The sequence below is a fragment of the Manduca sexta genome, chromosome 27 (genome assembly GCF_014839805.1).
Source record: "Manduca sexta isolate Smith_Timp_Sample1 chromosome 27, JHU_Msex_v1.0, whole genome shotgun sequence".
Lineage (NCBI taxonomy): Eukaryota > Metazoa > Arthropoda > Insecta > Lepidoptera > Sphingidae > Manduca > Manduca sexta.
Window position 1 is genome coordinate 1,016,496 of NC_051141.1, and position 23,604 is coordinate 1,040,099.

The 23,604-nt window shown below is 35.5% G+C and overlaps 1 protein-coding gene across 5 annotated transcripts in view; it reads left to right on the forward strand.

Moving 5' to 3' along the window:
• Positions 1-23,604, forward strand: part of LOC115455172 (protein furry) — a 243,803-nt gene that overhangs the window by 61,813 nt on the left and 158,386 nt on the right. For all 5 annotated transcript variants that reach the window (XM_037444170.1, XM_030183856.2, XM_030183861.2 and 2 more), the window contains one exon: positions 5,133-5,293. In XM_037444170.1, coding sequence (XP_037300067.1) covers positions 5,133-5,293 — 161 coding nt within the window. The remainder of the gene's footprint in view (positions 1-5,132; positions 5,294-23,604) is intronic.

The window sequence follows — 23,604 nt, forward strand, 5'->3', positions numbered from 1 at the left end:
GAACTATGTCAATAGCAATTTACTACGTGCTCCGTGTTTCGCAAAAAAAATTTAGACTGACGCTTTTTTGTAAGTAAATATTCTTGCCACGAATATATCGAATCGATTTCGATGTGGAAAGTATTGAAGTAAAAATAACGAACATTTTTACATTTCGACCGGCCATATCTCTTTCATTATACATAGTGCTTAATTGCGTAATGTGCGTGAAGCGAAGGGAAGACAAATAATAAATATATAAGACAAATAATAATAATATCTGCTTCTGAAACAATGAGGTTTTGAATGTTGTGTTGTTGTTGTTGTTTTTTCACTCGTAGAACAAGATATATTTATGCTTAGCATTATAATCTAAATTTGTTTACTTACGCTGTTTTCCTTTATGGTGAAGTAGTCAACAATGAACACTATGCAGTCGTACATTAGATACGCGCAAAACGGTAATACAATTAAAACAATCTCGAATTATATACCTTTCCGCTGCATTTCACACGTATAAAACAAGTTCTGTTATATAGTACTGTCTTAATTTTTTGCTTATTTAAAAGCGGTAACCTTGTATACATATTAAATATTTCTATGTAATTTCTGGGATACGACTGGACCGATTTAGATGAAATTTTGCATCTAGACATCTTAAACCCTTAAAATTAAAATTGTTGCGACTGCAACTCAAACCATTTATTTACCTTTAGTAGTATTTTTTTTTAAATCTATAGTTTCATTGGGACCATCTTTAAAGTAATAAATACGATATATAGAAGCAACGTTCCCCCTATTGTCTACTTACCAGGTAATTATTAATTTATGATGTGTAATATATACAATGCAATCAATTAATTCCAAATATTTTTGCATCGGAACGCCTATTTATTGTGTTTCTCATGAATAATGAGTCGAAAACTCATTAGTGCGCTGCAAATGTCCTCAAAGAGTGGCGACACCGACACGTTGAGTTGTAGTCGGTGACATAAACAAAATTCTTAATCAATGATCACCAGTCTGCGGGCTTCGGCTGCGCTTCGAGGAGTCAGTGTGGTGGTGGTCCCCATCGGCAGATAAATAACAGAAAGCTAACCTCATTGTTGCATTAGTCACTTGGTATATTTATTATAGGATGTAAGCTATTACGTTGTCAGTGGTTCATATAATTGAAATTGGTTCTAAAAGAGTTTTTAATTCTGCGTGACGAATTTTATAGAATAAAGTGGGTTTAGGGAGGCAGGTTGGGTACGTTTTACCAAAGCCATAACAAATAAAATCTGGATCAATAGTACATACACACAAAGCTTTTTTCGAGTGTAAAAATATATTTTCTATTCCATATATGAATATTCTACCGTTGTTCCCGATATACGAAACCAGAGTTTTCCAGATTTCATTTTATCATATTACGATAGGCTGCGCTGGTCGAAAATAAAAATAATAGTTACTGCGAAACGAAGTGAGCCTTTGTGTTATTTGGTGAATTTAAAGTTTCGGATGTTCATAACAATATCGAATGGAAAAATCCTCTTTTTTAGTAACTACATACGTGCAACGCACCGGAAGATTATTCGATAATGTAAAATTTCTACGGACGCCGTAATAACATATGTAATTAAACTATTCATTTTAATATTAACCTAGTCTCTCGTGTATTAAAAATGTATATGTATGCATTAAAAATGCATTTAGCAAGTTATAAATGTTCAGTAAAGTTTATAATAGATGCCATTCACGTGTCTGATAGTAACTGTAGTTGTGACCATGTAGATGTATCGAGTAACTAAGAATATTGTGTGCTTATTTAATTTGATCACTCGACTACTACAAGGAACTTATTCTATTTGTGACCGAGCGAGTTTCCTATACGTCACACGAATAGAAATGTAACGGAATTGATTGATTTACACCGGACGTCACCCTGTCCAACTGTCACGGACACAAAGCTGGCCTCTTTATAGTGTCCGACGACTCAAATTACTGGAACTGCACTGCACTTGTCTAAACTCATGCGACAATTATATTACGTGTTGCTCGCAGCTGCGGCCTTATGAAAAGTCTTTCCCTCTAATAAAGTACCTTAAACACAGTACTTCATAATCATAAGTTAATTAAATCATAAGTTTAGTAAAGTAACAACTTCAATGTGGCTTTCTGCACTCGCCCCGACCGCCCCTTTACCTTGTTTATATGTATTCATTAATTACACAATGAATATCGAAGCGACGTGAATGACTTAGTAAATAAATATTAGCATTTTGTGGTAAGGTATACAAAGGCTTTACAGATGACAGATAGAAGTACACGTGTGATAGTAAGACAAGCCATATTTCAGTCCGTACAGAAGTTTATTTCCTTTTTTCGGAACAAGAACAAAATATTGCGTACTTTTTTATTCTTATTGTTCCGTACAAAGACAACACAATATGCAAATTCAATAGTATTGTAGTGTATTGACAAGGAGCTTTAAAGGGACTATGGCATTTGCGCTTTGTGAGTTTCCCGGGGGCCAGCTTCCCACCGAGCACGCAGGGTGCCTCCCACCCGCACCCAAATCCCGGCGGCGTACTACGGTACAGGTAGTGCGAAATCGCGAAATAAAATAGGATTTGAAAGATATGGATTAAAATGAGTGTATTATGATTAGATTTATTTCACGTTTACTAATGTTTACTACTATTTATTTGCCAATAAAGATATACTAAAGTTCAAATCCCTTAAAAGAATATAGTTACATAAGATGTCTTCTATAGATTTAAGATAAATATGGCAGTATTTTTTCCACCCCTAATTTAACCATTGTTCGGCACCCTCGCGACATTTCTCGGAAAGCTGTTACCAGGTCAAATTATGTTGACAAATGCGATTATCTGTTAGGGCTTCCTGCACAAACCAACAGGTTTTATTAAAACTATTATGCGGATTTTATCGCGGTTAGGTTATAATTTTCAGGGAGATAATTTAAATTTAAAATCCGCAAAATAGTTGTTTTAATATCTAACATTCGCGTAAATATAAGAAATCAAAAGAAGATTTAATGTATTTTCGAATATAGTTACTCGGTAAAAGCATTATTGTGTTCCAGATCGGAGATTGTTGCCAATTTAATAACAGAGCGTTAAGAGACTCAACGTCTTATAGATGTGGGAAGAATGTAGTGAAATTAAATATTTGTATTTTAAAGTTTTGAGATCTTTACTGTGTCGGTGCTTATCAAAATAATTAGAATGATATTTGAATAATATTAATTTTATCTTTGTGGTGAAGTCTAAACTATTGCACACGTTAGTAAGTGCATCACACTGCCTTGTAAAATGAAAATTCAAAAGGAGCTACTCTACTTTAAATGAATGCTGTATTTTTATATTTTTTTTTTGTCAATTTTTCGTTTAATCTTTTCCCACTGAGCTTTTCCGCTAATGGCTTTTGTATACCGCTATATTCTCTTTGTCACGTACATTTTAAAATCGTAATCCTTTAGCGTTTGAAAGTTTTGTCCATTTACAAAGAGAAGCCGTAAAAAAGCAAGGAATAGATAAAGCAAATCAAATTTTGCCCGAGCTTGCTGACACAGTACTCTAACACCGAACTTAAAGTTTGTTAATTAACTAGTTAATTTAGATTTAAACTCTTCGAAGGATTTCGTGAAATTTCCCACTGTTTGGACTCAAGAACTATCCGTGGTTATTGAACTAACTAGCGAGCGCCAGCCGTGCCATTACACGAACGTCAGTATCCAAATATCTTGCCACGCTGAACTGAACTATGTACATTGTGCATGCACTCTCGGCGGAGTTACGCGGTAATTTACCTAAATTCTTGTGCATAGTTTCATGTTTGAGATATACACAATTAAAGGGTTAATCACACGGTTGTGTACTTAAGAAACACGTGAAACACGGATAAGATAATATTGAACATTGACAATCACAATGTCATTATCATTTTATATTAGGTACATACTAGCGTTCTCGACAGACTTTGTCCTGTCCGAAGAGATGATAAAAGCCCACTACCCGAGTACAGCGCCACTTACCAGATCCAATTATGAATGTAAACCGTCCAGGAACCCATTCGAAAATTTATAAAAAAAATCATCAAAATCGATCCCACGGTTAATGAAGAATTTAGTACAGCAGAGACATCAAGAAGAATTATACATTATAATTATTTTGTTAAATATTTAAAAAAACAAGCAGAGTTCAAACAAGCAGGTTTCTCTGCTCAGTATCAGCCCGGAGTCTGGAATTCGTGTCCGATATGGCGATAAGCTCGCCCTCTATCACACCATGGTACAGAACACACTTGGCAAAAAGTGGGTGCCTTGGTTGCGCCTCTGCATACTCCTTCGGAGATAAATGCGTGATGTTGTGTGTGTGTGTGTGTTGTGTGTAAATCATTTACCCTACAGTGTGCTGTAATGTTGAACTGATAGGATTAAAATTCCGATGCTCTCAATGCGTTACTGTTCGTATAACTCAGCCCTGCAACTGCCCGCCTGAATGGATAAACCTTTGATTGTCCAACAAAGCAGCAGGCCCCAACCGAATAATATTGTTTGCCGTCCGACCCGTACAATTTGATTATACTCCCATGCAATGGAGCCGGACTATTAGGTTTGTCATTCCTTCTTCCTGATTATATGTGTTTGGATACATACATATTTTATCATTTTTAAAATGGATATTAAAAGTACCTAGAAGTCGTATGATGACTGATGTGTAATTTATTTAATATCTTTGTATAATATCAATAAATACATAGGATAAGTAATTAAAATCTGATAATAAATTTCATTCGACGCGTTATCCTTCTATTTCCCCCTACCTGCCAGCCCGAGCTGGTTACTTCGGTTTAATAATAAATAAATTGTACCTTGTTTCATTATAAATTTTTACGTAATTTAAAATGTCCATAGTTATATAAGTAATTTCAATAGTTGTTTAGAAATAATAATGATTATTCTTACGCTTTGTTTTGACGTATCATAAGTGCAACTTTGTTCGCCTACGTGATAAAGTATTTTTTTTTTTTATTTTAATATTCCTGTCACAAAGCCAGAAATAGCGCAAACGCATAAGATTGGAACGGCTTGTATTATCGACATGCAGTTTCATAGGTAGTAATCATAGTGGTAACGTTTCCAGGGAGTACCCGTGCGACCATTACACGGCGATCATCAACGTGACGCTGATGTGTACGGGCTGCCCGCGCGCACCGGTGCACGAGAGCGCGCTGCAGTTGCTGCAACTGCTCGACAAACGATTCTTCGGCACTGTGCCGCCGCTCGCCGCCGACGACGACAACGGTGAGTACCAAATACTACCAGTCGCCTCGCAACTCGCCTCATTGTTATTGTAAGGTTTGTGGGTAGTTTTAAGTCGTTCGTAATCATTTTTGTGTTTCTTTCACCCGTGCTGTGTCCCACGGTCGTGCGTTAATCCGCCGCGCCCGCCTATTACAGCCTTGAATAGTCCTATAATTCTTATAAAAAACTACTGATTTTCTCAAAGGTTTCACTCTAATTGCGCTATAGCAACGAATACTCTCATAACTATGAAAATCTTATTTGCCTCTGGAATAGAACCAAAGTTCTCCTTGCGTCAAGGGTTACTTTTTAAAACATTTAAAATTAAATTCAAAATGTTTACGCTGCTCGTTTTGATTACTTCTTCCCTCTTTGGAGATATATTAAATTCCATGTGTATAAATGAAGAGTGGTTTTGAGTGCCAAAGTGTTATCGCGCTTCGACTTGTTGCCGGGAGCGAGCAATATCGTGAATTCACGTGATGTTTTGTTTGGATTTGCCAACCTTTTTTGATCTATCTAACGTTAGAAAACAGTGACGTAGCCAGTTCTCTCAGTAACGGGTGAAATGCACGGGCGAGGCTGAAAAACGGACGGCCGGACAAACAGAATTCAACCACAGAAAATACCGATCAGTAAATATCCCCTTTGACGTGAATGAGTTTAATATTTGCGCGCGGCGGACGTATTAAATATTGTTTCATTTTATTCATTGATATTATATTTATTTTTCGTAATACCGGTGTACATTCGCTTTGAGAGACTTGCAGCTCTGAATTGATATCTATATTTTACGACCGAATAGTATTTATATTTAAAAAAGGACTAACGTTATTACGATCAAACTATGTAAAATATTTTTATGAAAGAGAGAATATTATCCTTTTATGTAAAATAGATGCTTTTGAACAGAAATTCAAACTGAGTTCTATTTTTAATACAACAGCATGGTAACAATAGACAGGGCTTTTGTAACTGTAAATCTATCGATCGTAAGAGATGATGCCAAATAACTATTACTAACTAGCTATCCTATAAATTATAATTACATATCTTGGGGATATAGAGATCATCTTTTTAAATAGATCTGTCTGACTGTCTGTTGCTATTGATGATATCTTTTTCAACCCTTATGCGGTCAATTTTAATATCGCCCTTCATCGCACCATTATCGCAATGTTGTCATCCGTTTTATTATTGCCTGCTTTTAATATTAGAACGAGATCAATGTGTGGAAAAGTGTATATTTATTTCATTTTAGAATGTCACATTATAGCTACCAGATAAAAAAATAATAACAAGGAAACAAAAGTATGCGTGAATTGAAGCTTTGAATTTGTTAAGCTACTTATATTTGTCACTGTACATTACAAGGTACCTCATTACATAATAATTAATGTCAAGTACCGAAACCCAATTAGTACCCTAGTAATGCGAAAGTTTGTGAGGATGGATAGATGTATAATGGCAAATATGTTCCTCTTTCACGAAAAAACTACTGAACGGATTTGGATAAAACTTTACAGTAATATTGATTATACATCAGAATAACACATAGGCTACAGTTTATAATGATTTTGTGTAATTTGGTCATAATATAACGATACATATCAAGTCGGAAAAAAATATATCCCAGAAAACTCCTTCGCGCGGACGAAGCCGCGAGCAAAAGAGAGAGATAGTAACTAAACCCGCAAAATGAATTTTCTGTTTTGTTTTATTTTCGTTTCTCCAAAACGAGAAAGTGTTTTGTTTTCGGCTTTGCCGCCGGAATATACTTATGACATACTCCGAGTGTTCGGATGTCCTCTGGCGCAAAACTTGCAGAAATTCATAAATGAATACATATTATATATTGTAATTAATTTTGGTTTATTTTGGTGTATGTAAATATTTCCTTGCACTTGCTTGCTACACATTGGTTCTCTCGGCGTTTTATATAAACATAATAACAAGATTTATACTAATGAACATTTAAATCAGTTTTAGACTCATGTATTTTTCGTTTTGTTTGTGTAGTTTTAAGTTAACCATGTATTATGTTCCTAATTGTATAATGTATATATTGCATATTGAAAATGTAATAAATAAATTATACACATGTGCCCTTTAATGACCCCGCTAAGGCAACGTAAGTATTGGGTAGTCGCTGACATCTTCGCTGGAGGTTGTTCTTCAAGGTAAGTGATACATGTTTAATTCCCATTGATTTACTGATTCCGTGCAGTAAGAGCCATAGTTCTCCCATTTCGATTATAGATTCATATGATCGGAAATGTGTTAGTTCGATAGACAATGAACATAACCTAAAACAAGGCGGCTTTGGTGTCATTTTATATGTTATGTTTTTGCAAATAATAGCAAATACCAAAGTCAGTTTGAAGTTATATACAGGAATTAATGCACACAGTTTATACGCATTAATATATTAATGAAAAGATTTTCAAAAGCAGAAAAACGAATACACGACATACTCGGAAATAAAATTGACATAAATAAAAAAAAATATATATTAAAAAACGCGCCAAGTTAAATATCAAGTCGTTTATCGCGGCGAAGTTGACCCTTATTACGGTGGTGAAGCTTGTCGACAAAATAAACTGCGCTGAAACCGACCGGGCTAGTAACTAAATTACACACGATAACTTGATTTCCGTCCACACCCGGCACGTCCTGGGAGCCTGCGTCGACGGCGCGGATGTTTTTACAAACCAATTACCTGAGCTCAGGGCGTTGACTCCACAGCCGCCGTTGTTCCGTAAATAGCCATGTAAAATTCTGTAGCGGACCATTCGACTCAAACTACTTTTGGCAAATCTTGCGACTCGTGAGTAGAGTTGACGAGTGAAAATGTAATAATGACGTAAAAGCGAAAGAAAGTGTCACATGTTTCGGTCTATCGACATTAAACGTTTAAGTACTTCTTTTTACTTCTAAAAACTACACGGTAAATTAAATTTTGGTAAAAATATGTTTTTTTAGTTGTTATTTTTTATCTATAATATAATTTGTCTATCAAATATATTATTTTCCTTTGTCGATAAAGGAAATTATAGGAAGGCTTTGCACGGGCGGAGTTGGAAACAACACCAACAGTAAAATAAATCCATCATTCAAAGGTCACATCGCCAACTATGTAAATGACTTAGTAAATTAGCAGATATTTATTGTTGCCTCGTAGATATTAAGAGGCGTGCAAAAATATACATGTATGTTGAGGGGCTCCCTTTTCAGCACTTGCCTGTAGCAAGTCGGACCGTTGTGCGTGTAATATAAACGTACATGTAATCAGGGATTATTGGTCTGTGTTAATTTATTTCAAATTATCTGTCGTAAAAATGATAAAACGTACTCATAAACCATACTCAACTTAGACCCAGTTTCACAAGTTTAAATTATATTTATTATACATCAACAATGTAGATAGCATTCATTGTATGTCCATTTATTTGGGAGCATAAATTAGAGTGTGACTTTGGTATTTGGTCGGCTTATACATGTGGAGAAATTATAATTTATTGTGTTCCAAAAAGTTTCTAACACTTATTTTATAAGTCAGAAATAAAACTTAAATAACATTTAGTTGTCAATGAAAATAAAAAATGCCACAATACGATCCGTCAGTAGTCCGTCCGATGGATTCAAGTCTGTTGTTTTCGAGATATCGGCGGTGCCGGCTGTGCGCACTGACTAAAATACACCATGACATATATGACAAATTCAAAGGAAGATATTACCAATCCGTCGGAATCTGCAACCGCGACAGAAACTCATGAATTCTGGGAATCTACCACAATGTCAGTTACTCAGTATCAAAGATATTTAACACCAAAATTGCTAATCAAAATGAAAACGAGATTTCTAATCCTTTTGAATCTGCGACATACATATATGTGACGTATCATTTCCTCAGAAGTTGTAACACAGAGCCATAGACCAATCTTATGTGACAGAGTGTCATATATTTTTATGACTGGTAACGAATCTTTAACGCAAATGAAAGTAATGAAGTAAATCCGATCGTAACGTCTTCAGTGCAATTCGAAAATCAAACAAAATGCACCCTGAACATCGCGACTCACTGAACACAGCAATGCGCCCCTTTCCAAGTTAATAAATCGCTGCTCTCTTGTCGGCGCCATAAGCTACCACCGAGTCTCTACACGCGACGGTACTTTGTTCCTCAACACGGAATATGTTTTTATATTTTGTAACAAATTTTCCTTCGTAATTCTAGCGCCGTGGGTTTTAGTGCAACAGAAGTTTTCGTTAATGTTTCGCAATGTGTTTTGCCTATATGCATATAATTTACTGATACAACCAACGAAAAGTGTTCGATGCTTGAGAGGTTGATTCTGCGTATAGAACCTTTAATAATTCGACAATACTTATATAAAATGCTCGAAATGGTTAAGGTTTTATTAATCCTTAATCTCATGGTCAGAATGAAGTCCACCCGACTTAATAAAATAAAAATAAGTCCACGAAAATTTATTTCTTTGAGAATCGTGCTCTCAACGACAAACGACTTTACTGAACGATAAGCTGCAAAGGATTAAACCATCATACGGAAAGAGAGATGAGCTATATGACTTTAATCTAATCATGTCTAGCTCATATAATAGCGTTCCAATTAAAACGATTTCATACATTTTGTGTCTGTCCGGCACTCATTGTCGTTTCATTTATTAGATTTTTATTTATTTATTTAATATTTGGGAAACAAACAGAAAATATCAAATATAAATAATAAAAGAATATGTTACAGAATCCAGCGAAGTTTCAACTAATAAATAACACAGGTATGGAAAGAGTGAACAATAACATTAATTAAAATACAATGAAATTAAAATACAATACAGCATATCTACACGTTTAGTTCATTAGGTTTAGCACACAACTGGATTCGCTTCTGCGATATACCTATTCAGTGAAATATTTGTATTGTATGAGTAAATTCAATATGTATCGCTTTGCGTTCTGTAAACAGAAATATAGTTATTTGAAAATGTATATTTACTCCTAAAAACGTTTGTTTTGGGTTTCTGAAAATTTCCTACATGCGGAATTTTTCCTTATTTAAAGAGAAATTTATAACGTAAATACACCTAATTTCACTATTTCATATTTGCCTTCGTCGTCGTCTCGCGTACAAAAAAAGATAACCTTAATAGGATATTTCAATACGTTCGATTTTGAAAAAAAAATGAAATCATTGCCTTTCTTTTTCGTTTTTTTGATTAAAAGCCTTCGATCGGGTTTCTAAGGATTATATAACTTGTTGATTTTTTTATCGAACTGTTGTCGTTTTCTGTGTTTTTAAAAACACGTAAATTTTTTATTAACTTTAAAAATAATGTGTCTAAAACAGATTGTTCGACCGCACAGCTCCTTTCAAGTAAATAACGAGCAGTGATTATATCTCTATATAACAACATATAGAGGAAATGTGATTGTGTCACGACGTGGAGCTACTGACTGTAATCCCCAGGCCATTCTCTAGTCAGGTCAATATACCGTCCACCATCGAAATCGATAGAGGTTAATGTACTGCGTTATACCTAAATAAATCGTGAAGACAAACATAAAGGCTTTAACGTAACAATTAATCATCTAATTGATCGTGGCCAAATCTAGGCTTTGTATTAAATGAAGCATTTAATCATTTCAAGGCCTTTGTGCGGTCACGTACAAAATAACTGTAAAAATTAAAGCACAATAAAGAAACTTGTGGCAATGGTTTAATCATATAGGGAGTATATATTATCTACTCTGTTTGGTTAACGCATCATGTGCGCGCGATGGACGCCCGTTACTTGAACGAAGCTATAAATCAGTTTGGTCTGGAAAAGTGATTGAATTTGAGGCGGAACGTCCGGAAGGATGTGGAAAATGCTTTTGAAAACTCAGTTTTATAAAATGCGGTTACATTTTATTAAGTTATTGCCGTGTTATGGTTAGAATGATATTCACTACAGTATTCACGTGTTTTATAAATAATTTTCAATGAGTAAGTAATGATCGCAAATGTAAATTAATAAAAACTCAATATTGATAGATTTCTGCTTTCCGTTTGAACCGATATCCAATGTAGTATGTGTAGAACCGTGTTGCTCTTGATCTGCGTTTGATTACGATGTAATCAATTAAATTTTAAATGGAAATTGAAGCTTCCAGATAAAAATCATTTGACTCGATTTGAATGCTTTGATATTATTTTAATCTAACGAAACGAGTGCTCGTAATGATAGCGCGGCGCCTCCACGAAAACAATGCCCACTCGCAACTCGGACTAACTTCTTGTGGTTAATTCAATTTAAACACTAACTTCGCTTACAATTACGCGTCAACGAATTGCAATCCTATTAATATAAATGGTATAATTTTGTGAACAACTTATTTTGCATGTAAACCTAGTCAGTAATTGACTCGAGTATAGACTTTATTCACATTTCTGACTATTCTCGACTATCATTACAGGGCTTATATTATTATTACTTAACTTTTTTTTGTATACAAAATAAATATTACTTAACTACTTTGAAAAGAAAATTAGACTACATAAACGTCAAATTATACGTCGTCGTTTGCTGGTGGTGAGATATATTTTATATCCGCTCAGATAGCAAGCACCGTACACAAAACATTTAAATTGCCTTAGTGATCGAAGTAAATGTATCGCGTTCATTGATTCAGCTTGTGTATATCCGGTTCCGACAGACTGGCATAATTATATCGACTGTCGAGGTGATTATCTCTCGTCAGTCGACATTCTATTGGACCTCTCTCTACTTACCAACATGTGTAATGGGTTCACTAGGCCGTGCCGGTATAAGCAAAAAAAATCGTCAAATGATGTCTCTGCTAATTAGCAAAGATGTTTGACACCACGCAGAAAGATTCCTCGCCCAGTCATTTTTGCGGTTTTGTAATGGTTGTATGGCACCACCGTTGTGTTTCCCTTAAACTTATCACTCACACAACTGAACACGACGGATTTAAATACTCGTAAACGATATTTACGAATCGATCAAGAAAAATTGCTCTATTTTCGCATTCAAGAAGTTTGGTCCTAAGGAAACTAATATTGTGTATTTGTAAAGATTAATTGCGCATGTGCACATATCCTTGAGTTCTATGTGTCTATGATATGTAAAATAAAAACGTTTCTAGTGTCAACTCGTTCAATATGGCGTTTGCGTTGCGATGTCAAATTTTCCAGTTGGAAATGATTTCTCGACGTAAGTGTGCATTGACCCATATCTCCCATTGGAGTATATTTGCGCGACACAATAGCCGAGCGAGTCACTAACTCCAACCGCCTGACGTACTGCCTAATTACTTGAAAGCTTTTGATTTCGAAACTTATATATCATGAACTTTGAAAGTGAACTAAATGGAGATAAATTTTTCACATTCATTATAAATAGTTTTCGTGATCTTACATGGACCTTTTGCTGAATTTAATGTACGTCGTGAGCGTGATAAATGGTCAGCTTAAGGAAAATCAATCAAACATAAACTCTGATGACCCAAACTAAGTTTCTAATTCGTTTATATATTTATAGTTTTCTATCAACAACTAGCTTTGAAGTGAACTTGAGAAGGTAATAGAAGAGAAAAGGAGATCGTCTTCAAGAGCTTCGTTTCTAGAAAACTTTAAATTCTATTCAGATCTATTTGTTTCTACGGAGAATTCATCGTCGGGATTGTGTTTGCCGGGTCCGAGCCTCGTGCCGGCTTCTGGTTCAGTAATGCAGAAACTCAAGTACGCCTGCAGGAACTCGGTCGTTCACGACTAGTCGCTAGTCGTCCGAGGAACATTTAATATTGAAGTTTGATTTAATCAAAAGTGAGCTTCAAACTATATTAAATCAGTTTAGTATCAAAGGATGTGTGAGTAATTTCTTTTACATGCAACTGAGTGACGAAATAGTTAAAAACAATATTTATTAATACCGATTATAAGCCAATAAATGTCTATATAAAACATACGTACCGTAATTATACAAATTACAAATAGATAAGGCATGGGGTGTGGCCAGCGCAGCTCGCGACAATTTTCGCCCCGAGCCGAGTAATAAAATAGTAATAAATCACGTGTTGTTGACAATGGGTAGCTAAGGGCGGCGCCGACTACGCCCCCCGACTAAAGGGGGACGAATATAAATGGCAAATTATGCACTACTCCGTGAAACAAACATTTGTTACTCATATAACAACTACAACAACAACAATTAAAAACTAACAAAGTTACTTTTGACTATGAAATACAAAATCATAGATCGCAAACTAGTGTAAAAGACCTTGGAATCTTATTTGATGAAACTCTATCTTACCGAAACCACTACGATATATTGTAAGTAGAGGCTCTAAAATTCTTGGCTTTATTACTCGAGTAACTAAACCTTTTAAAAACCTCCGCACTCTTATTTACATTTTTGAAACTTTAGTTCGAACCATATTAGAGTACGGCGCTGTAATCTGCTCTCCGTTTTATCAATTACATATTGAGCGGGTTGAGCGGGTCCAACAAAACTGCTTAAAAATATTATGCTTCCGTCACAATCTTCACCGTAAATTAAAGTCCTATAAAGACAGATTAATTCATTTTAATGTGCTTTCATTAGAGCAAAGGCGTAAAATAAGCGATTGCATATATCTGTTTAAAATAATACATACGAGAATTGATGCAGCTTCCTTACTATCTAATTTAAATATTAATTATAATCTAAGATGTCCGAAACCCAATACTTTCTCTTTTCAAGTTTTTCGTAATAATACTTCTTTTTATAATCCAATTAGCCGTATGTGTAGACAAGATAATGAAATAAGCAAATATTATCCTAACTTAGACTTATTTAACAATAACATCAATTCTTACTAACGACACATCCACTATATCCTCAGATTCATAACTCTTAACCTCGCAAATTGTTCACTTATACCTACCAATGTTGTAATTCCATTCACCTAAGAGTACTCAAACTGTGGTTTTATATGTACTTGCTATATGTAACTTTTACTTTCTAGAACACATGTTTCGGGTTATAATTATAGTCCAGGAATTATTTTTCATGTCATAATATGATGCATTCATGATTGTACCCTGTTTTGTGTTTCATAAACAAATAAATATAGTTTCGTATCATAAAAAGAAGTAGGTTTCTAGCCTTTTTTAGATAAAAGAAAAAATGAGCATTTAACCAAACTAATGTTTAATGATCTCCAACGTCTGTTGAGAAAAATATCAAAATAATCCTGAATTCGTTGCTAACCCCAAATAAAAAGAAAAGAGATTAAAAAACGGTGGGAAGTCTTTTGAGCTTCCGAATCTTTATTTTTATATTACGAAGTGTCGCCTATACTCGCTCAGGAAATAAGACACGATCATGCAGCCTATTATATCAGATGGATTCATAAAAGTTTGTAAGAATCCCGTGAAAAAGTAATTTTAATAATTCTGCCCGTCAGTGACCACATTTTGAAATCGAGATGCACCGGGCAAAAACCGTTTTATGTATAAATATATAATATTTCCTACTTAGAATTCATAATATTAAATAAAGCTAGACAGTTTGTTTTTATGTGTGAACGCGCTAATATCTAGAATTTGTGGGAAACTGCATTTCTCCTGAAAGCTATTAGTTTGATTATACCTCGAAACTAATCTCTACGCCGGTGGTGCCGCGAACAAAAGCTCATAATATTTTTTGTTTATTGTGGCGTATTAATATAATGAATGCAGAAAAACGATGAATATATCTTCGAAGATTTCAAGCGCACAAAGTTTCAATATATTAATTAAACAGACAGGACGAAGTAACACACAAATCTCCCGAGGCTATTAACTATGTACGAAAGTAAACTTTCATTCGCACATTGTCGAGTTTTGGCACAAACCCAGCGCAAGCCGAGCAGTCAACAGGTGCAGTCGGCTTGGCACGAGTCCAAATCCATTTATGCCTCGAATGGAGCCTGCATTCAACAGGGTGGAGTGCCACTTGAGCGTGCAAGGTCGATTTCCCTTTCATCCTTGCTGTTAAAGTGTTTCTCTTTGACACGCGCCCGCCTGCCTGGAAATGTTGTGTGCAATGTGTAGTTTGTCGTTAATGTGAGAATATGCAGTAAGGATGGGTTTGTATGACTAATTACCTATTTCTATCGGCCAAGTTTAGAAAATTTGTCAAACAGCTAATGAGTACGGTGTTGTGAATGTTTTATACATTAAGGTCGGAGGATAATATTTATATATTCAAATAATATTTCTTTATTTTTTTTTTATTTAGGTAAACTTTTTTAATCCGTGTCAGACAAATGACATTATCATTTTGACATAATTTCAAAATGTCAACTAAACAAGAACCATTACCAGTCATTGTAAGTGTTAAATGAATAGAATTTTTTACTGACTCAAATAAGTAAACCAAATTAAATAAAACCATCTAGTTACTCGTCGAGCACGGCGCGTGTTAATGGCTCTTTTCACATTGAACGGAATATTTATATCTTACGGAACAATAGCTTGAAGTGGCAGTTTGATTTTGCATTTTGTAATGTATATTTACACGCCCTTCAAATTCCTAATTCCATTGAGTTTCTTACAGTGCCGGCAGCGTTCCTGTATATGATTCTTCTGATATTTTACGTACCATGGGTGCTGGTTATCACCTAATGGTAAGAGGTCCGCTTCTCTTTTCCGCTGTATGCCATAAAGTGCAGTTTGTTCAACTATCAATCAATAAAAATCGATAACTCACTAAACTATCGCCTGACAGAAAGCGTAGTGACTGCCTTGAATCGTTAAACACAACCTGTTTAATTTGAAGGCTACATACACATCAATCGTACTAAATACGCTTTTAACTAATATATTCAAGAATACCTCTTGATAAGAAAACGTAAATATTATAAGTCCAGTCTATAACTCTCCGAGCATCGAACATACTCATACCGGTCTGGATGGTAACTACTGCACATGATCAACTATAGCAGCTCCGTCTCTAGCGGCGCCCAAAGTCTCGTGAATGTACAGTAAATGAACATATTTGTAGCAGGTAAAGAACGCAAGATATCTTGTTGGCTGATTTTATAATTCGGTTATTGTAGATACCATCAGAGAATTTACTGTCGTCAGCAAAAAAATAACACAATATAAACAGTAAGTGGTTTTGGAGCGGAGCCAACCTGTTGCCTGCATACTTTAAACACTTAACCAATGCCCAGCCGGTAACCGAAAATATGCCGCCCCGTCTCCACATTAAATCAAGTTCAGAGACTGTTTATTAGACTGAAAGGGTGCTTGTGTATGTACACAGTATTTCGACATAATTTTAGTTTTTATTTTATAATAAATACTTCCTGAATATTAAATGCCTGGCATCTTAAAAGAATATACATTTCCATCATAAAAATACATAGTCCATAAGTCTGTTTTCAACTGTCAAGTGATGAAGATAAAAGGTGTCAGAGCGATAAAGCTAACATGCGGCACAATAGTTGTCTTTCTGGAATAACGATAGGCCTGCGTGACAGGCCTGCAAAAGGGGAGGAATTGTGCGCACGCCTCTCCGTCTCTACCTACGACGTACAGAAAAGAAACAAGTATTGGCCACTCCACCGCTTCTCTTCCCACAGGTAGGCAATAAAGACGACCAATTTAAAACGTCATTAAAGGTCACATGGAGAAGATAGAATGGGCCATAGATATGTGTAGGGTCTCCACTGAGGCAGTGCTTTTAGCGACGCTCTGGCGGAGTTCCAGCCTGTTCATTTCGAGGTCCCGTTGCTACATCAAGAAGCTGTTGGAGACCAATATGGGGTTTTAGCCGGCATACCCTGCTTACCACTAGTATGTAATCCAAGAGGATTTTCCCCATGAAAAAAATATATGCATGTGGGGTAAATATTAAAATTAAGGGTGGTTACAGACTATAAAAGTGTAAATATCAACTCATCTGCCGTGCTGTAATATTCTGACGGCAATTATTATTGGTTGTCCCGGTGGCAGTAAAACATTCATGTGATTGTAAATGCGATTCGTATTTTAAGCTTTACAGCGCGTTAGTAGTGTGTCGCTATTAAAGATGTTTACGTCTCTACACAGAACAAATAAAACACAATATGAGAATACATGTTTATTGAGTATAAGGTTACACTTAATCATTTCATGTGTAATATTGTTACATAAAATGCTTATAATCGAACAGAGTCGCTAAATGTAATAAAACAAATAGAAACAATAAGTTTTATCAATATTAACCAATCGTAGTGGCCAGCTGTTAACCACGCCCCCTTAGCGATATATATTAGGGGGTTTTAAAAATAATTCTATACCCGGCTTTTATCTTAAAAAATATAAATATCCTCGCCAGAAATTTACTTAAATAATTTGGAGTAAACAAATATTTCCAAATGTCACCTATACGCATCTTAAAAACTTACATTTGAATTGGCAAATCATTGACATGTTTAAACATAAACCTTTTACATCATAATATATATGTTATGAATAGATATTTTATATCATATCGTATTTTATATGTCTTTTTTCATTTTTATATCACGAGTTGGAACAATACATAGTCATTTAATTAACAAAGTATAGTTTAACACAAACCTAGCAAGTGCACTGTCAATAAGCATTTACATTATTTGCAAATCTATTGGTGATTTGGTTCCTAGTCCACCACCCACTGTCGGCGGTGGTGTCGGCGCTAGGGGCGAGGTCGCGTCCGCGGCAAGCCATCGCGACCTGACGTGGCGAAACTTAATGAAGGACCTAGAACATCACGGTCTAATATACTCTTCCTATTCAACACAAACAAGGCGAGCAGCAGCGCCACACTGGCCCCGATGGAAACTTTACCACAACTTTACAAAGTCATAAGCTGTTATATTTTACAATAGTCACTGACTCGGCTCTTTCGCACATACCTAATACATAAAACCTTATAGACGCAGCTTACAGATAGACTTAATAGAAATTACATTAACAGCATCAGCATAAATACATATTCGCAGTATGAATTTGTACCAACAGGTGCTAACGGTCGCATTCGTCTCTGGTGCTCGGCCATAAAACTCAAGGTATAGACAAATACATGAGACAGTTCGGGGCGGGACGGACGGCCGCCCGGGCATCGCGTGCGCGCGACATTCACGAAGCGCGCGTAATAATAATAGGGCACAATTTGTGACAGCCGTGGTCTTAACCTAAACGACGTCAGCTAATGATCTGACGTTACAACATTACCAATTATGTTGCAAATATTCTATCTAAAATGTCTATTTGATTTTAAAACAATTTTGAAACACTAAAGAGTAAATAGAAAATCGCCAGCCAACGTTTCACTAAGGGCTCGTTTAGACGATGTCGCCTGATGCGCTAGCACAAGCACAGCCTAGGTGTCACGCGTCACTATGTTTAAAGTGTTCTGTTGTTCTTAAAACAGTATCGTCTAAACAAACCGTGGAAGTGATGCAACAGCCAAGTCATTCGCTGACGCCAGTGCTATTAACTAGTCTATCGCAAAGTTATTGAAATCGCAAGAGCTACACACATATACCTAAAACCATCCAGATGTTGCGTGCGTCCGTTCTATGCGTGGGATACGAACCGAGCGGATTAAAGTTCAACGATCGGCTACTACGGGTGTTAAGATACCTTTGAGGGGATCAGGCTTTATTTAAAACTACCACTTGCTACGTCTCCCAGCGTTTTCACTCAACAGCCTTCCTTATCACTTACATTTTACTTATATTCATGTTTCAAGTAAGTTTCACTTTCTTACTTATTCCGAAGGTTTAAGAGTGAAAGAGACGTACTTTACTTAATACACCGATACTTAATAAACAAGTGAAACCATTCTATCTACTTTAGTACAATTACCAACACAAGTTACTGAACATTTGACATTACATATAAACAATTAAAATTTTTTAGACACACGAAAGTAACAAAAATAACTTGTAGACTTCTTGATAATTTAAAAAATTCTAAATAACTATTGTTTTGAGTAATGTGGAATCAAAAAAATTAAAAAATTGACACGATATTAGTTTGTAGTTGCATTATAAATGTTTCAACAGATTCCTTCGTTTATATGTTACATAAAACATAATCCATCATATGTTTACAGAGACGCAGATAAAGTGATTAGTTTATGATTATCACTAATCACTTTGTCTGTTTTGCTAAATTTTATAAGAGTGAAAGACATACCGGTTGATCACGAGCTACGGTGCGGATAGAGGGAAAAACAATTGTCCGAAAGAGTACGACACCTTTCTTAGTGTCCGGTACAATTGTTTTCCCGCCACTCGCGCGGCTACTCGCGCTATTACCCGCGTCATAGCTCTCGTGGCCGCGTGGTGAAAACATCGCAGGAATTTGATAAAATTTATAAACGATAATGTTCAGTAACCTGAGTAAAGACAGCAGGGTGCGATGATATAGGTTGCTCTAGTAAAATTCATTAAACCAACCTAAATATCACTCCTGTAACAATATATAACTATACTATAACTACGATTTAACCTTCATATAGTTTATATTTATTTGAAGAAGGAAAATATATATTATATTTAATAGCCGATTTTGACAGATGAGCATAGGAGTAAGTAATGTCAAAAATCTATAACAGTTGTTTGAATTCTACGAAACTCAAACAGTAAAAAAATATTGGTGTCTCTAAAAAATAATATTTTGACGTTGTCATAAATAAAATAGTTATATGTTATGTTATAATGAGAAGTAATAGATCCGAACTCAAGCTGAAATCTTTAAGGTTAACTTACTCTTCAAAATAATTCCTAGTCTAAACTGTTTACAATCATTTGTTCCGAGCGGATATTTTAAAAGTGACAACATTTGCGTAATAACTAATAATATTTAAGAAAATGGTGTCACTTTGCAAAAATCCGCGTAAATCAGATATATTCTCAGTCTTGACACAGGCTTATACTTGAGTTGAAATGAACTTTGTAAAATTCAACTTAAATATGGTTTAATTACCTGTCACTATCTTGCGCTACATATATGTTCGGGCGCGTTCATACGAGCCGCCGTGTCGCGAGACAGCGATGCTGCAGACGTGCAGCACGCTCGCAACATACCAGCTAATACGAACATGCTCTAAGAAAAATACAATATATATTATTAACTTAACAAACTAAAACATAATACTGATACATATATGTACAAGGGTGCTGGAGTAACTACATAGAACGTTAATCACTATTAACTTCATAACTACTAACTTAACTATATCACAAGTAGCTTTTTTATCGCCGTACGCGCAGTGCTGGAGGAACAAATGTAAGCGCGAGCAACTAAATAAGTACATAATATCACAGTAATTCAAGACTATCCATGTTTTAACCAAATATCGAATGTAAATAACTTAAATAAATGCAATGCATGGCCGATAGTTGATAAAAGTGATGACAATTTACAAATGACAAAAAGTAAACTTGGCTAAAACGTGTTTCTAAATATTTATTACTAATATTTTTAAGAGTGTATCATCTGGTTAAACTAAATAAAAGTTTTTATAAGTGGTAAGATTTTTTGAAATGCATAAGAAGTATGGACCCATGGAAAATAATGAAATTATTTACAAAAGATTGGATGTTACCATAGAAGCCTGATATTCAACTAGTTTCTACATTATCATATAAAACAAAAAGATCGTAGAATAAAATAAGTGGCCTCGTGCCGCCATTACCGTGCCTGCCCACCGACGGCGAGCCAACAAGCGTTAACCAATGGAATGGTATTCAAGACGTCACGTGTATTACTACAATCCTATTGGCTGTCGCTTTGGGGCACTGACATTTTAACGTCGTTAACCAATTAATTGGATTTTAACTAAATATATACAAATGAACTAAAATTAATGAGATTTTTGTGAGTATTGCGCAATGTTTATTAAACTAAGTTGCTGCTGGTACGGTGCTCGCGTGTACACATGTTCGTCACACACGATGCGTACGTTTACTCATTTCTACATTACTAATACAAAAGTGATCGCGGCGACGCACGACGTTTCAAGAAGCCTAGCTACGACGCAGTCATCAAAACAATTCCATTATCCTAGTATCAGGTTTAGAATACCAAATCAAAAATCAAAATGATAACGTGTGAATTAGTCATGGATGTGGGAAAAATAAAATCGTTCCTATTGGCTATTGCAAATGATGAATTTGTTTTAAATAATATTAGATGGGTGTGACTGCTTCGTGGCTAAGCTTCTTGGACAGGACATTGCATGCCGGATGTAACGATACTTTGGAATTTAGAATCCAGGGCCAAGGCTAAAGGGAGGTGATTCGTAGTATTTAGTTAGCACATTTTTTTTCTATGTATATAAAGCTCCTCCGTGACAGTGAGTCACCGGACACTGGTCACGTGGTGATTGAATTTTGAACGCCAACTTTAACGAAAATAATTGTATTTAATAAGGAAAATAATAAAAAACCTTGTGGCAGGTTTTCTATGGTACCAATTTTGTCATCGGCCCTCTGGTGCTGTAATAAAACAACAACTTACCCGATACTCCCTCCGTCTGGCCTCCGCTCGGAAGCGATCAGGCGTACGGTGCTCATCGTCACCAGCCGCTGACTCGTGGCGTTGAGCCTCGCGTGAGATCCTACTACACTAGTTTCACGGATAGCCAAATGTTGGTAAAAATACATAACACACTACTCTGAAGCGCTCGCATGTCGCGAGCCGGAGATGCAGTTATTCGTCCTATTTAGCCCTACAGATCAATTCACACCGACAATTAACGCCACTAAACAGCGCATGCGCACCCTTAAACTTGTGTATAAAATTCAATTCTATCACAACGCAATAAATAACATATTTTTTTTAATTTGTGCACAATGGTTGGGTGTTCGATGGACTCGGTGTAAATGTGTACATTACTCAGTTATGATACAGTTCATTATACGATAACATTTTAAGATTTCACGCTTCGTTTCAGTGCGTTTCAGCTGTGTCAGTGTAAATTAACCATATTAAACTAAGGCCCCCACCGCTACCTGCCCTAAAAGTAAATGAATACATCATATAAGACCATTTTAATAAAAAGTTATATTACATAAACATACTTATATTCAGTAAATATAGTACTAGACACGTGCACAGCATTAGTACTATAGGTAAATATGGAAAGTTTACGGATTATTGATACGGAATTTATTTCGCTGTACCTATTGATTTTATACTGAGATATCAACAAATGTCAATCGCTTTGATTCATGGTAGGTTGGTGACATTATAACTAGAAACATTTTGTCATTGGCAAAATAGGTACTTGAGAACACACACACCATATTTTATATCAAAATCCTGCCTTTGACATTCATAAAGACAGTGAGAAAATATAAAAGTTTAGACCATATTTATTCGTTAACCGTATGCATATTGGGCATGTATTTAGTTACTAGTATGTGCTGGTGTAACGCCCCTCCGCTCGACTAACGGCGCGTATTACACGGTGCGGGTGACAAAATGTACACAGAGAGTATACGCGCTACGGAAACGCACATTTGTAACGAGTACACACATGCCAATACAATTATGTAATAATTGTAATAACATTACACATGGTATGATTACGATAATAATACATTAAAACTAGTGTACGGCTGCACTTATTATCTGAACTAGTGCGAAAGTAACAATTGAATAATTTCGTCAAAATAGAAGCAAATCTAAGAACTTGCTTAAGAGGACCGCGTAATATTATAAAAAAATAAATAAACATGTGTTTGCCAATTAAGATAGCAGCCTTACCTTACAACTAAGTTTTATATTAAAACATATCGCCTCCTGATCCTAAATAATTCCAAAATATAATTTGTATCACTATGGAGATCACCATCAAGGTACATGGAAATTTAGTCAAAATGCCAATGAGTTTGTATTGTTATCCGAAATATATTTTTATCGAGATTGCGATATGAGTTACAATATCTTACACGTGTAGGTCCAATACATGAGCTTAAAGTAAAGCGAGCGTGACTCGCATGTACCGCCGAATGGGACTGTTTATCACTGTATTCATTCGTTTCGTGTTCGGACGTCACGTTTCTTATCGCGCATAGATGCATTTCTAATGCTTCCAATTGCATATTCCAACACGCGTTTCATAATGTGGGTGACGCGCCGACCGTCCTTTAGACCGCTCTACCTCGCCGATCAATACGTTATTTTTTTTATCCAAATATTAATGTGCAATTAGAATCCCGAATGTTTCTCATAACTGTTTGATAGCCTATATATTTGACAATAGTTAAATTCT